The sequence below is a fragment of the Anomaloglossus baeobatrachus genome, chromosome 1 (genome assembly GCF_048569485.1).
Source record: "Anomaloglossus baeobatrachus isolate aAnoBae1 chromosome 1, aAnoBae1.hap1, whole genome shotgun sequence".
Classification (NCBI taxonomy): Eukaryota; Metazoa; Chordata; class Amphibia; order Anura; family Aromobatidae; genus Anomaloglossus; species Anomaloglossus baeobatrachus.
This window is the reverse complement of record NC_134353.1, coordinates 63,778,929-63,794,714: the sequence shown is the minus strand read 5'-3', so window position 1 is coordinate 63,794,714 and position 15,786 is coordinate 63,778,929. Positions and strand designations below refer to the sequence as shown.

The 15,786-nt window shown below is 47.6% G+C and overlaps 1 protein-coding gene across 1 annotated transcript in view; it reads left to right on the top strand.

Annotated features, from left to right (window-relative positions):
* Positions 1–15,004, top strand: part of POLN (DNA polymerase nu) — a 270,736-nt gene extending 255,732 nt beyond the window's left edge. Inside the window, exons 21-22 of the mRNA XM_075332945.1 lie at positions 12,180–12,235; positions 14,621–15,004. Coding sequence (XP_075189060.1) covers positions 12,180–12,235; positions 14,621–14,689 — 125 coding nt within the window. The 3' untranslated portion in view covers positions 14,690–15,004. The remainder of the gene's footprint in view (positions 1–12,179; positions 12,236–14,620) is intronic.
* The last annotated feature ends 782 nt before the right edge of the window (positions 15,005–15,786 follow it).

Sequence of the window (15,786 nt, the reverse complement as noted above, 5' to 3'; positions counted from 1 at the left end):
GATACAAACACTGAAACAAATCTTTTATTTGAAATGAAATACAAAAACTCACCCTCATTCACCCCTTTATTAACCCCCAAAGCACCCAGGTCCGACGTAATCCACACAAGGTCACATGACAATCCCGACTCTGCTACATCCTGCAGTTGCAATCTACAGGCACAGAACATGACCGCCTGCTGTGTCTGCAGGCAGAGACTGACCGAGTCGCAGCTGTGAGAGGTGACAACACTGGGTTTATCTGTGCGATCACAGCTTGAGGTTCCCACAGTACCCCATCTGTGACTGCAGGAAAACTCACCTCAGGTGAACTGATTGAACTCAGTGACCTCACATCAGGTAGAACTAAGTTCAATCAGATCTGCATCTCCTGGCAGAAAGCCGCTTTTTTTTACCAAGAGAGGAAGATTTGGTGCTGAAATTTACACACCATATTTCTGCACCAAATCTGCATCTTCTGGCAAAAAAAACACATCAAAACACGATTCGGTTTTGATACAGTATTGATGCAATTTTTTGCCAGGAGATGCAGATTGGTGCAGGAATATGGTATATAAATTTCAGCACCAAATCTGCATGTCTTGTCAAAAAAACACACAGAAATGGTTTTGACACCATATTGGTGCAGTTTTCTGCCAGGAGATGAAAATTTCATGCTGAAATGTCTGCACCAGATGTTTGCAACAAATTTGCTTCTCCTGACAGAAACCCATACCGAAAAAGTGTCAAAACAGTTTTTGTGTCTGTTTTTGCCAAGAGATACAGATTGGTGCTGAAATGTATACACCATATTCCTGCACCAAACCTCATCTCCTGACAAAACAAACAAAACAATATCGCATCAAAACCGCATCATGTGTTTTTTTTGCCAGAAGATGCAGATTTGGTGCAGAAAACAAAGCTGAACATTGCCACTTTTTGAGAAAAGTGTTTGTGAATCCAATCCTGACACGAACAAGCTAAAACTCATGCTGAATTTGAGATTGTCGAACCGTTTTCAAACAAGTTCGCTCATCTCTAGTAAGAACACAATTTCTTCATAAACCGGCCATGACCAGGTGCTCCCGGCAAAATTTCAGAGAGAGATACGTGAAAAGAATTATCAGAAGAGTTGTTCAAGGACTACCTGTAGAGCGCTCCAGAAAGGCCTGTAGTCAGCAGGTATAATTGTTTCAAAGAAAACAATAAGTAATGTACTTACCCTCCAGGTCCTGTATGTGCGCTCCTGTATGCACGCTCACCACGCAACACTCTATTGCTGAACAAAAAGCATGTTCAAGCAAGTTTGCTCAACAACATTTAGATAAGCCTGTGAAATACTGGGAGAGTATATCCTAGTCAGATGAGATTAAAATTGATGATGCCATAATACACAACATATTTGGAGGCCAAAAGGCAAATCCACCCCAAGAAACACAATATCAACTATGAAGATTGCAGGTGAGAACATCATGGTGTGGGGCTGTTTTTCAGCACTAGCAAACTTTTTATATGATTGAAGGAAGGATGAATAGATGAATGTGTAGTGCCCCACGGGGCCTAAGGGGTTACTCGTCACCGGGACAGTGGTTTTGTGGGGTTGCTGTGACTGGCCTGACCTAGCTCCGTGGCCCCGTCGGCTACATGAATAAGACAAACAAGCGGGTGCAAGGTGTAAAGAGGGATGGAAGAAAGGAGGATGAAGGGTCCCTGGCAAGCGTGTCACCGGTTGCAGCGGTGACTGGGGTGTCGGTGTCACGCTGGTGTCCTCCATCTTTCCCTCTCTCCCGGCTGCTTCCCCTCCGGGACGCAGAGAGGAAAAGCTTCCCACTCCTCAGGCTTCTGTCTGCCTGCCTGAGTGCAAGGTCTCTATGGCAAGTTTCCCTGGTGCGTCTTGCTCCTTGGCATCTCCAGTGGAATTTTCTCCCTCAGGTCCAGGGAGGAGGGTGGCCTGAGTGTTTCTGTCCACTCTGCTACTACTACACTTCCGGGTAGTGAGTTTGTGGGGATGCCTGTGAGTACCGTGTCTGTGGGTCGCATGTGCCGTCGCAGACAGCGAGGCAGAAATAATAAACGGACGGATCCAGACCTGGTTGTGGGTGACTGCGTTTGGCTGCCCGCTAGTGCCATCCAGTAGCTGGGTCAGTCTGGGGTGGTTGGCTCGGGGTTTCTGGGTCCGTATTGTGTGGCTGAGGTGTTGTGCCCCTCAAGGGTCCGGTTGCAGTTGTCCCCCATGCTTGATGCCTACGCGGTTTTTCCGGTCTTCTGACTTCGGAGAGTTGTTGCCTCTTCAGGGTTTCCGTTTTTTTATGCAGTTCGCGTTAGTCCTCCCCTTCTCAGTCGGGTGGTTGTGCCTGATCCTGAGCATCCATTGACCGCTTGTTAATGGGTGGGGGGTGGGGGGGGGGACTGACACGCTGGTCTCTTTCCAGCGAGACTCGTCCTGATTTAAATGGATGTTTTTTTCCTTTTAGCATCTGAGGGGTTAATGCTGGTTTTGCAAGTTTGCTTGGAGGCATTCCCTCAGGTGCTCTAAGTTACCAATTAGACTGGGCCTTTAAAAGGTCCCAGCATCCTTCACACAGTACTGGTTATTTTCTTTCTTCAGTTTACAGAGACAGACTGTGTGTGTGTGTGGTCGTACCTTTTCCTTGTTCCAGTAGCCTTCTGCAGACAAGGAGTAGTTTGCAGAAGCGATTGTAGTTTTTGTTATTTCTATTTTATTTTTGGTGTTGTCCCCTGGAGGCATCCCGCTGAACAGGTAGGGGGTCTCTAGACCAGGGTCCAGGTAGGAGCCAAGGACAGGTCAGAGGGTCATGCCTCGCTACCTTAAAGCGTACCCGTGGCTTGAGGGCAAGTCAGGGTTCTCTAGCGTACAGGGTAACAGTAGTCCTCTGTCCCTGGGTAGCAGCTTTACGCGTGACACTCGGCCTCCTCTGCCGCAGACCCTTCCTGCGATTTTTCCTCTTCCAGGAGCGGTGTTGGATGGGAATGAGGGATGCTTTGCAGCGCCACTCATGGTGTGCGGCCAGGGATCCGCTGCCGCTGCGAGATGTTGCTCTCCTCCGGTGCTGATGTTAACGCAGCCCATATAGTCCAGCTCCCCACAGGTGGAGTGAGCCCCAGGGAGGATGAGAGCGGTGGGAACAGCTGATGACGCCGAAGCGCGGGGCAGCGGCGTCGGCAATGACAAGGATGACACCGGGGCTCTGGTTCAAAGTTGTTTTTACTCACAGTTCTTAAAGTTCCCTGAAGGTGCCGCTTTCCGCCACCATGGATGGACTCCAGCCGGTCCCGGGTGAATCAGAGGCAATCACCGGTGTCTGTGGAAATGTGTGAGACCTTACTCCTTGCGCTCATTCGCGGCTCCCCGTGGCCTGAAGCAACTTGGGGACCCCACTGTTCGTGTTAAGTGTCCCGTCCCGTGTTCAGGTGATGCTGGTCCTCACCATGGGGCCTGGCTTTAAACCCGACCCCGGATCCGATGTCACTGTGCTCCGGGAAAGTGGGTGGGGGACGATGGGACATGAAATCCCCATCCCCTGCAGATTTGTTAGAGTCCATGAAGTTTTTCCCAACCGAGGTCTCTGCACCCCGACTGCGCTTGCACTATGGGAACGGTTAGGCTCGACCTCAGCTACCATTTCTCTTCTGTCTCACCATCTCCACCGGTCGCCTCTCGCCCTATTCCAGTCTCATTCCTGCAGACTCCGTGCGGTGTTGTGGCCCCTGGTCCTGGGACAACGTCCACCAGGTCCTCTCTTAAGGCTGTCTGCTCTCTCCTGCTCCCAGACTGATCTGAAGTAAAAAAAGGTTTGTGTGTCTCTTACTCAGTGCCCCCACCCTTGGGATGACTCTTAGTGGCTTCCTGTGTAAGTGGTGACTCATAGCTGGATGTTTTGTAAGTGAGAAAACAACACCATTGATTAACTCCTTCATCACCTGAGTCCAAGCATCGCACTTTAAATGAAATGCAATGCCCTGTGGCGACTGAAGCCTCAGGGGCGCCACAAATTCACCTAGACATTCTTGATATAAATCTGTTGCTATGAATCAGGATGATGAAGATGTAATGAGGTTGGACACTTCTGCAAGAAAATGATCCCAAACACACGACCAAGGAAACTCTCAATTGGTTTCATAGAAATAATATAAAGCGGCTAGAATGGCCGAGCCGATCAGCAGAGCTGAATCCATCTAGAACATTTATAGAAGGAACTCAAGCTCAGAGTTAATAGAAGGCGCCTATAGATGTTTCAGGATGTGAAGTGTTTCTGTGGATAAATGGGCCAAAATCACACCTGAGCAATTCATGCGACTAGCATCTACATACAGGAGGCGTCCTGAGGCTTCATGACCAACAGAGGCTTTTGTACAAAGTAATAAATCCATTTCACTAAGCATGTTCAATACTTTTCCCTGTGTTATTTCTGAACATTACACATCACTAAATATATGGACATCTATGGTTTGATTTATTTTCCTGTGTGGATTGGATGGGTAGTTTCTAGCATATGGTGAGAAATTCATGTCATTAGCTGCTTTAGAAATATATTTACTTAGTAAATTGGTGACGTGTTCAATACTTTTTTCACCCGCTGTATATATACTTCAACCACAGAAGATCTATAGTGAAGAGTAGTGATGAGCGAGTACTAAAAAGCTCGGGTGCTCGAAGCTCGGGCCGAGCCTCCCAAGATACTCGTGTACTCGGCCCGAGCAACGAGCCCAATGTTATCCTATGGGAGACCCGAGTATTTTTGTGAAATGACCTCCCGGCAGCATGGAGAAACCCTAAAAATGTCACAAAAGTCTCAGAAGAGTGCTCAAATGACATGGCAACAGCATGGGGAAGACCCCTTGAAGCATTTATCACTCAAAAGTCACAGCTGTGAACAATTTTGTCCGCGTTTTACGCCATTTTTACGGACTCACCAGAAAACCTTCCAAAATGACCCCAAAATGATTTTTCATGGCGGAAATGTTAAGGGCACATACCCAATAGTGAGATAGAGCTGGTGTATGTTACTTTTTGAGATCAATACATGAAAGATTTTACGTGAAAACATTGTGTGGCACTCCGATGTCCCTGAGAAGAGACGTACATGAAGGCCTCTTGAGTCTAATGTGCCCATTTTGAGGAAGTGAGTCTTTGTAGTATTTTCCTTTGCCAGGGCAGTCCTAAATTGTGAGGTTCACCAATGCCCCTGCATACAGACGTGCATGAGGGCCTCAAAACATTAAGTGTCCATTGTCAGGAAGTGGGTGTATTATAGTATAGCCCTTAGGCAGGGCAGCCAAAAATTGGGAGGCTCCACATTGTCCCTGGGTAGAGACGTGCATGAGGGCCTCAAAACATTAAGTGTCCATTGTCAGGAAGTGGGTGTATTATAGTATAGCCCTTAGGCAGGGCAGCCAAAAATTGGGAGGCTCCACATTGTCCCTGGGTAGAGACGTGCATGATGGCCTTTAAACCTGAAGTGCCCATTGTAAGGAAGTGGGTCTATTTCAGTATAGCCCTTTGCCAGGGCAGCCAAAAATTGGGAGGCTCCACATTGTCCCTGGGTAGAGACGTGCATGATGGCCTTTAAACCTGAAGTGCCCATTGTAACGAAGTGGGTCTATTTCAGTATAGCCCTTTGCCAGGGCAGCCAAAAATTGGGAGGCTCCACATTGTCCCTGGGTAGAGACGTGCATGATGGCCTTTAAACCTGAAGTGCCCATTGTAACGAAGTGGGTCTATTTCAGTATAGCCCTTTGCCAGGGCAGCCAAAAATTGGGAGGCTCCACATTGTCCCTGGGTAGAGACGTGCATGAGGGCCTCAAAACATTAAGTGTCCATTTTAAGGAAGTGGGTGTATTTCAGTATAGCCCTTAGGCAGGGCAGCCAAAAATTGGGAGGCTCCACATTGTCCCTGGATAGAGACGTGCATGATGGCCTTTAAACCTGAAGTGCCCATTGTAAGGAAGTGGGTCTATTTCAGTATAGCCCTTTGCCAGGGCAGCCAAAAATTGGGAGGCTCCACATTGTCCCTGGGTAGAGACGTGCATGAGGGCCTCAAAACATTAAGTGTCCATTGTCAGGAAGTGGGTGTATTATAGTATAGCCCTTAGGCAGGGCAGCCAAAAATTGGGAGGCTCCACATTGTCCCTGGGTAGAGACGTGCATGATGGCCTTTAAACCTGAAGTGCCCATTGTAAGGAAGTGGGTCTATTTCAGTATAGCCCTTTGCCAGGGCAGCCAAAAATTGGGAGGCTCCACATTGTCCCTGGGTAGAGACGTGCATGATGGCCTTTAAACCTGAAGTGCCCATTGTAACGAAGTGGGTCTATTTCAGTATAGCCCTTTGCCAGGGCAGCCAAAAATTGGGAGGCTCCACATTGTCCCTGGGTAGAGACGTGCATGATGGCCTTTAAACCTGAAGTGCCCATTGTAACGAAGTGGGTCTATTTCAGTATAGCCCTTTGCCAGGGCAGCCAAAAATTGGGAGGCTCCACATTGTCCCTGGGTAGAGACGTGCATGAGGGCCTCAAAACATTGTTCCCATTGCAAAGGAGCGGGTCTCCTGTCGTTGTAATGTCCATTCTGCAAAGAATGGGCGAAAAAATTTACCACTGGGGGTATACCTGAAACAAAGACCTAACTATTGTAACGGTCATCATGATGGCGCATGAGGAGAAGGAGGAGCAGTCCAGCGATTATCCAAAGTCGAGAAGTGTACCCATGGGTGAGTGGAGGTACATGGCAAACTTTAAATTCCGCTCTCATTTGCTGGTGGTGTGGTGAAGTCTGGCCCAATCCAACCCTTGTTCATCTTTATCAGAGTCAGCCTGTCAGCATTTTCAGTTGACAGGCGGGTGCGTTTATCTGTAATGATTCCACCTGCGGCACTAAAAACACGCTCTGACAAAACGCTAGCAGCAGGGCAGGCCAGGACTTCCAAGGCGTAGAGAGCCAATTCATGCCACGTGTCCAGCTTGGATACCCAATAATTGTAAGGCACAGAGGAATGTCGGAGTACAGTTGTTCGATCTGCAAGGTACTCCTTCAGCATCTGGGCAAACTTAGGATTTCTTGTGGCACTACCCCGCACCTCAGGGGCTGTGGTACGTGAGGGGCTGAGAAAACTGTCCCACATCTTAAAGACTGTTCCCCTACCTCTGGCGGATTGGACTTGTGCCTCTCTCGGCTGTACGCCTCGGTTGTCCACTGATTCCTGACCTATGCCGCTAGCGTTTTGTGAGGGGAATGCTTTGCCTACTTCCGTGAGTATGGCCTTCCGAAACTGCTGCATTTTGGTTGACCTCTCCTCCACGGGAATAAGAGACAAAAAGTTCTCCTTGTAGCGTGGGTCTAACAGTGTTACCAACCAGTAATGATTGTCGGCCAAGATGTTCTTAATGCGAGGGTCACGAGACAGGCAGCTTACCATAAAGTCAGCCATGTGCGCCAGACTCTTAACAGCCAGGACTTCAGTAGCCTGACCAACAAGATGACTGAACATGCTGTCCTCCTCCTCCTCCTCCTCCTCCTCCTCCTCCTCCTCATCTACCCTGTCCTCTGGCCAGCCACGCTGAATCGAGGATATGACTGGTGTGCATGTCATATCCTCAATTTGGCCGGAGAGTTGCTCCATGTCTTCATCCTCCTCCTCGTCATAGTCCTCCACTGCACGTTGTGATGAGACGAGGCTGGGCTGTGTGTTATCACCCACACCCACTACTGTTTCTTGCTGCAACTCATCGCGCTCCGCCTGCAATGCATCATGTTTGTTTTTCAGCAGGGACCGTTTTAGAAGGCAGAGTAGCGGTATGGTGACGCTAATAATGGCGTCATCACCACTCACCATCTTGGTGGAGTCCTCAAAGTTTTGGAGGATGGTACATAGGTCTGACATCCATCTCCACTCCTCAGGTGTTATGTGTGGAGTTTGACCCATTTCCCGACGGCTTAGGTGATGCAGGTACTCAACAACTGCCCTCTTCTGCTCACATATCCTGACCAACATGTGCAGAGTTGAATTCCAACGCGTGGGGACATCACACACCAGTCTGTGAGCCGGAAGATGCAAACGGCGCTGAAAGCCGGCAAGGCCGGCTGAAGCAGTAGGTGACTTTCGAAAATGTGCAGACAGGCGGCGAACTTTTACCAGCAGATCAGACAGCTCTGGGTATGACTTTATAAACCGCTGAACCACGAGGTTGAGCACATGGGCCACGCATGGAACATGTGTCAGCTGGCCTCGCCTCAAAGCCGCCACCAGGTTCCGGCCATTGTCACAAACGACCTTTCCTGGCTTTAGGTTCAGAGGTGTGAGCCAGTGATCTGCCTGCTGTTTCAGAGCTGTCCACAGCTCTTCTGCATTGTGGGGTTTGTCACCTATGCAGATTAGCTTCAGCACAGCCTGTTGCCGCTTCGCCGAGGCAGTGCTGCAGTGCTTCCAGCTTGTGACTGGTGTGGAGGGCACAGTGGATGAGGATGCGCAGGAGGAGGAGGAGGCTGAAGAGCATGACATTCCGGAGCTGTAGAGTGTGGGTGAAACACTGACTGAGGTAGGGCCTGCAAACCTTGGTGTGGGAAGGACGTGTTGCGTCCCTCGCTCAGACTGGGTCCCAGCTTCCACAATATTAACCCAGTGTGCCGTCAACGAGATGTAGCGGCCTTGCCCACAAGCACTTGTCCACGTGTCTGTGGTTAGGTGGACCTTGGGTGAAACAGCGTTGTTCAGGGCACGTGTGATGTTTTGTGACACGTGGTTATGCAACGCGGGGACGGCACACCGGGAGAAATAGTGGCGGCTGGGGACCGAGTAACGTGGGACAGCTGCCGCCATCAGGTCACGGAATGCTTCTGTCTCCACCAGCCTAAAAGGCAACATTTCCAGCGCAAGCAGTCGCGAAATGTTAGCATTTAGAACTGTGGCATGTGGGGTGTTGGCAGTGTATTTGCGCCTGCGTTCAAAGGTTTGCTGAATGGATAACTGAACGCTGCGCTGGGACAAGGACGTGCTTGATGATGGTGTTCTTTCTGCGTAGGCAACTGTAGGTGCAGGAGTGGAGGAGGCTTGTTCGCAGGCAGCATGGACAGAGGATTGGCTCGCATGCACAACCAGCGAAGACGTAGCAGTGACATCAGCAAGCACTGCTCCTCGACTCTGTTGTACTTCCCACAAAGTCGGGTGCTTGGCTGACATGTGCCTGATCATGCTGGTGGTGGTCAGGCTGCTAGTTTTGGTACCCCTGCTGATGCTGGCACGGCAGGTGTTGCAAATGGCCTTTTTTGAATCATCTGGATCCAACTTAAAAAACTGCCAGACTCGTGAAGACCTAACATTTGGACCAGGCACCTTGTGTCGTCGTGTTGTTCCGGGGAACGGTTGCCTGACTTCTGCCTGGGGCCACCACCCTGCTTCTTACTGCCTGTTGTGATGCTACGCCTCCCTCCCCCTGTGCACTGCTGTCCTCGCTCTGCATATCCTCCTGCCAGGTTGGGTCAGTTACTGGATCATCCACCACGTCGTCTTCCTCTTCCGCACCCTGCTCCTCCTCCTGACTTGCTGACAATTGTGTCTCATCATCGTCCACCACTTGTTGAGACACGTTGCCAACTTCGTGAGAACGTGGCTGCTCAAATATTTGGCCATCTGTACAGACGATCTCCTCATGACCCACTTCAATATGAGCTGGCGAGAGGCCAGAATGTGTGAATGGAAACGTGAACAGCTCTTCCGAGTGTCCAAGTGTGGGATCATTAATGTCCGAGGAGGACGTGTACTCAGCCTGGTGGTAGGAAGGAGGATCAGGTTCAGAAATGTGCGGTGCAGTATCACGGCTACTGACACTTGACCGTGTGGAAGACAGAGTGTTTGTGGTGGTGCCAATCTGACTGGAAGCATTATCCGCTATCCAACTAACAACCTGTTGACACTGGTCTTGGTTCAAGAGCGGTGTACTGCTGCGGTCCCCAAGAATTTGGGACAGGACGTGCGAGCGACTAGATGTGGCCCTTTGTTGTGGCGAAATTAGAGCTTGCCCACGACCTCGGCCTCTGCCTGCACCACCATCACGTCCACTTCCTTGTTCCTTGCCAATGCCCTTGCGCATTTTGCAATGCTGTGCACTGCTGACGTGTATATTCACTACTTGTGCGTTATATCAAAGTTTCTGGAAATTGCACACAAGTGCACCTGTACGCTGCCACCGACAGGCACACACGTGCGGTTTTAAAAACCAAGCACGGACGCAATAATAACCTAACACAGGTTTTAGGAGCAAAAATTAAGAACTCTGACACTATCAGCCACTGCTGACTGACGTGTATTATACACTACACTTGTGCGTTATATAATAGTTTGGTAAACGCACACCAGTGCACCTGTACGCTGCCACCAACAGGCACACACGTGCGGTTTTAAAAACCAAGCACGGACGCAATAATAACCTACTAACAGGTTTTTTTGGGGAGCGACAATTACAGTACAGACAAGTCAGACACTATCTGGACTGTTTTACACTGTGTACACCAGCCCCAGATATGAAGGCTGGTATACGGTCACCACTACCCTGCCTGCCTGCCTGCCTGTATACTGCTACAATAGTCCTGACAAGGACTCTTTTGGTCACTAGCCTGTATTCAGACCTGGCTATACCCTGCCTGTATATAGCAACAATAGTCCTGAGAAGGACTCTGCTACTGTACTCCGACCTGGCTATACCCTGCCTGCCTGTATACAACTAGAATAGTCCTGAGAAGGACTTTTGGTCACACTGTTTGCAGCCTGCAACTGAAAAAGCTATAAAGGGCCGCAAAGCTTTCCCTGAATCAGCGACACTCTCCCTACACTCACTGTCAGAATAGCTGTGAGCAGAGCACAGCGCGCCGGCCGATATAAAGGCTCGGTGACGCTGTGCAGGCCGGCCAATCACTGCAATTCCACAACTAACAGGGCTGTGGCATTGCAGTGGTCTGCCAGCCAATCCCTGCATGAGGGCTGGCTCTCAAAAGAGCGCCAACATGCAGAAATGAAGACCACGAGTAAAGCACGAGTATCGCGAGATTACTCGGTCCCCGCCGAGCAGCCCGAGTACAGTGATACTCGTGCGAGTACCGAGTAGTGACAAGCATGCTCGCTCATCACTAGTGAAGAGCACCACATTTAAAATACCAAAACCCCTATTAGTTTGAGGAAACGTAACCTGGTTATGATCAACCTAAAACACTAAGCAACTTTATTTTTTGCATACCTGTCATGCTAGGTACAGGGAAGTACCCAGCAAATGGTGAAAGGGAAAGGTAGGGAAACTCTGTGTCAAGGGAAGGGGGAGATGGTGACCCCTGACAAAGCCTACCACTGTTCCCTGGTATTTTCACCACCCTAGAGGTTCTGCACTAATGCAAAGAGCTGGATACCAGACTCCAGGGTGACCCTGATCTGGGTCCTAGGTAGGGAACGGATTGGATGAGCTCTTCGTCAACCCCACTAGGCGCTTAAGGACACTCAGGGATAATAAACAGGGGGAAACAACAAACAACTTACTGTATCTCAAAGTAGATAAAGGGAGAGGGACAGCAAAATGCAAGCCAACTGCTTGCACTCAGGATCCGTAGGATGTTAGAACTATCATCAGCACAGAGTAATAGTAAGTAAAGTTATATAAAGACACCAGGCAAGTGCTGATGAAATAGCAGCTAAAAGACTGAGGGACTCCTCAGGGTCCTAAAGGGAAAAGGATGAAAACCAAGCAGAAATAATAGGAGGTTAGGGAGAAGTTTGCGCAGCCAAACGCTGTGACTTTCTATAGCTAGACACCCATGACAATACCTTTCAACATGCATTTCTGAAAACTCTCATTTATTGGGCATTAGAGGCTGTCACATCACAGACATTGGTCTAGTAATTGCCATCAATGTCTAATGAAAAAGCTAATGTCAAATCATAGTGTTCTGCTGGTTGCAGTGTTAGGAAGGCGCCACCTGTCAGCTACACTGCAATGCATGACTGTCGACTGAATGTACTAACCGTTCATGAGACAGCCTGGATACAATCTGGAGACAAGGTGACACCGCACTGTGCTTTCCTAGCACTTCTGCCACTTCATTTAACAAGTTATGTCAGTCAAACTAATGGGAGAACATCTTTAGGTTAATATATATTGCGCAGTGCATTTATTGAATAAGTGTGTTTCTCCTTTGTTCCTAGAAGTTGTTAAACACATAATGGAATCTTTACAACACGCCGACGATGTTCATCTAAAGGTAAAAACACTGCTACAAGTGCAAGAGCAAAACGTGACAGTCTACAGCTTATGGCAACATTAAAAGGGACATTTATAAATATACACAGTACAGACCAAAAGTTTGGACACACCTTCTCATCTCTAGAACAACTGTTAAGAGGAGACTTTGTGCAGCAGGCCTTCATGGGAAAATAGCTGCTAGGAAACCACTGGTAAGGACAGGCAACAAGCAGAAGAGACTTGTTTGGGCTAAAGAACACAGGGAATGGACATTAGACCAGTGGAAATCTGTGCTTTGGTCTAATGAGTCCAAATGTGAGATCTTTGGATCCAACCACCGTGTCTTTGTAGAAAAGGTGAACGGATGGACTCTACATGGCTGGTTCCCACCGTGGAGCATGGAGGAGGAGGTGTGATAGTGGGGGTGCTTTGCTGGTGACATTGTTGGGGATTTATACAAAATTGAAGGCATACTGAACCAGCATGGCTACCACAGCATCTTGCAGCGGCGTGCTATTCCATCCGGTGTGCGTTTAGTTGGACCATCATTTATTTTTCAACAGGACAATGACCCCAAACACACCTCCAGGCTGTGTAAGGGCTATTTGACTAAGAAGGAGAGTGATGAGGTGCTACGCCAGATGACCTGGCCTCCACAGTCACCAGACCTGAACCCAATCGAGATGGTTTGGGGTGAGCTGGACCACAGAGTGAAGGCAAAAGGGCCAACAAGTGCTAAGCATCTCTGGGAACTCCTTCAAGACTGTTGGAAAACCATTTCCGGTGACTACCTCTTGAAGCTCATCAAGAGAATGCCAAGAGAGTGCAAAGCAGTAATCAAAGCAAAAGGTGGCTACTTTTAAGAACCTAGAATATAAGACATATTTTCAGTTGTTTCACACTTGAAGTATTTCATTCCACATGTTTTAATTCATAGTTTTGATGCCTTCAATGTGAATCTACAATTTTCAGAGTCCTGAAAATAAAGAAAACTCTTTGAATGAGAAGGTGTGTCCAAACTTTTGGTCTGTACTGTAAGTCATTAGTAAATCAGATTATTTCTCACAGTATTATAGGTATCAAGGTTTTCCTTTTCCTTTTACTACAATCTTATGAGATTCTCTTCTCTATAAGGGGAAGAGACCCTGATTCCATTCAGCATCTGAATGTCCTGTTTTGCTATTTTGTCAACTCGCTGGACCAAAATATAAGTGGAAGAATCAATATCCCCTTTTTTCTCATAAATTCACCAAAAGATAATCAATCGCAAACATGGTGAATTAATTCACCGATGTATTCTAATGCGCAGTGAATTAGCTAAATGCAAATCAGGCGAAATAGGTTCCTCACCTTCAGCCGGGAACCTGAACTTTATTTTACACAGAATATTGTATTTAACAGTCATGTAGTAAGATGTCACCGTGGTGCTTTATTTAGACCAGAGAATGGAGGAAAACACTGCTGCTTATAAAGGAGGAAAGGAGGTCATAGTTGCATGTAAAAGGTTAAACTGGAAGAGGTGGAAAAGGAGGTCATAGTTGCTTGTAAAAGGTTATAGACAAAAGACTGAGGGCACTCACCAAACTGAGGTGTGAACAGGTGCATAACTGAACATAAAATACAAAAAAAGACAGTTTCCACTCTGATAATGCTAAAGTATGAAAACCATGAATGTGTGAACATGGACCTGCATTACTGCTAAGGAAAATCTAAGAAAAATTAGATATTTAGCATATATAAATGGCCATTTGTATATCTGCCCAGTTTACCCCTTCACGGCATATCTCGTAACTGGATACCTACACTATGCTGAAGCCTCTCTCTGGGTTAAAAACCTCCTGTGTATGGGCAAGTGGGAACCTGCTATATAGGATAAGATTACCTGTGGCAACTGGGAAAGGGGTGCACGGTCAGAAGGTATGACCCTCATAATATAGACAAAAAGACTGACGGCACTCACCAAACTGAGGTGTGAACAGGTGCATAACTGAACATAACATAAAATACAAGCCACAGGTAATCTTATCCTATATAGCAGGTTCCTACGTGCCCATACACAGGAGGTTTTTAACCCAGAGAGAGGCTTCAGCATAGTGTAGGGACCCAGTTACGAGATATGCCGTGAAAGGGCAACTGGGCAGATATACAAATGGCCATTTATATATGCTAAATATCTAATTTTTCTTAGATTTTTCTCAGAATAATTAGAAAATAGTACAAAAAAAAGAAAAAAAATATTTTGGGGATTTATTTGGACATATAAAGAGCGGTCTCACTGTTTAAAAAAAAAAAAATATTAAAAAAATATTGAAACCCCCAAAAATAACTTTTAGTATTTGTACATCTTTCACTGATATATTTTGGTGTATAGCCTTATAATAACCCGACATTCATGTCTTCTTAGGTACCTTTGAAAGTAATTCTAACTTCTGGAAAATCCTGGGGATGCATGACCGAGCTTCAAGTGAAGTAGAAGAACAGCGTACACATCTCTTATTTGGTAACCTCGTACCTACCCGACCGGCGATGATTCTTTTGTGAATCACTAAGCTATTACACAGCTGGATCTTTCATCAGCATCTTATAGTCGGCATGTAAATTTCACTTATATCATTCTCTCTGTAGCCACAGGCATCGGCAGCGGGACAAAAGCCGTTTTATATCCGCGTATGATACTTCTTTTAGTCATGGTACATAGACAGGAGCGGCAGGTTTAATCTTTAAATTGTAATGGTTATTAAATAAAAGCTAAATGTAAGTGTTGGCTGTATAGCAATAAACCACATCACTATCCACTATCTCTGGAGAAATATATTATTAAGATCTTTCGCCAGTGTGACTACAGATACGTTACTGCTTTCTGCTAATCCGCTGATAAAGGTATTAGTTCTCATGTTTGTATAATATCAGCAGTGGCATAACAACTACAGTCGCAAAGGGTTCAACCGCGACCAGGTCCGTGGAGCCTGGGAACCCACCAATGCTAGCAACGTTATACGCTGAGTGTGCATCAGACACATAATCAGTTAAAATGTAATGCGGCAAAGAGAACCACCGGCTCCCTGCACCACAATAGCTATACAGGCCGCTGGCCTTTCAGCAACTGGCAGCTGATGTTGGCGTGTCCATCGCAGGTGGTGTAAGACGTAACTGGCATTCTTCGAACACATCCCTGTGACAGCTATAGATGGAGGGGAAGAGGATGTGTGACGCCCTGGGCAAGCCAGGAGTCACAGGTCATAACACCACCACACCCTACACCCCGGATAGGTACACCAAAGCTACACAAAAATCCTTGTTGCCTTCCTCCAGGGGCTGATGTCCACACCAGGGGGTGGGCCAGGCGGTTGGCTCCGCCCACCGAGGAGTTCACAGCCCTGGAGGCGGGAAAACCAGCAGTTCAGCTAGGGAAGTGAAGGAGTAAACAGTGAAGAGTGAAGTGGTAGAGAGAGATAGAGAGTGGAAGAGAAGGAGGACAGTGAGAGTAGTGACAGAGAAAGTGACAGTTGAGAAAGCCTGAAGTTGGTCCGGGTGTGTGCCCCGGACTGAGAACAGCAAGGTCAGCAGACG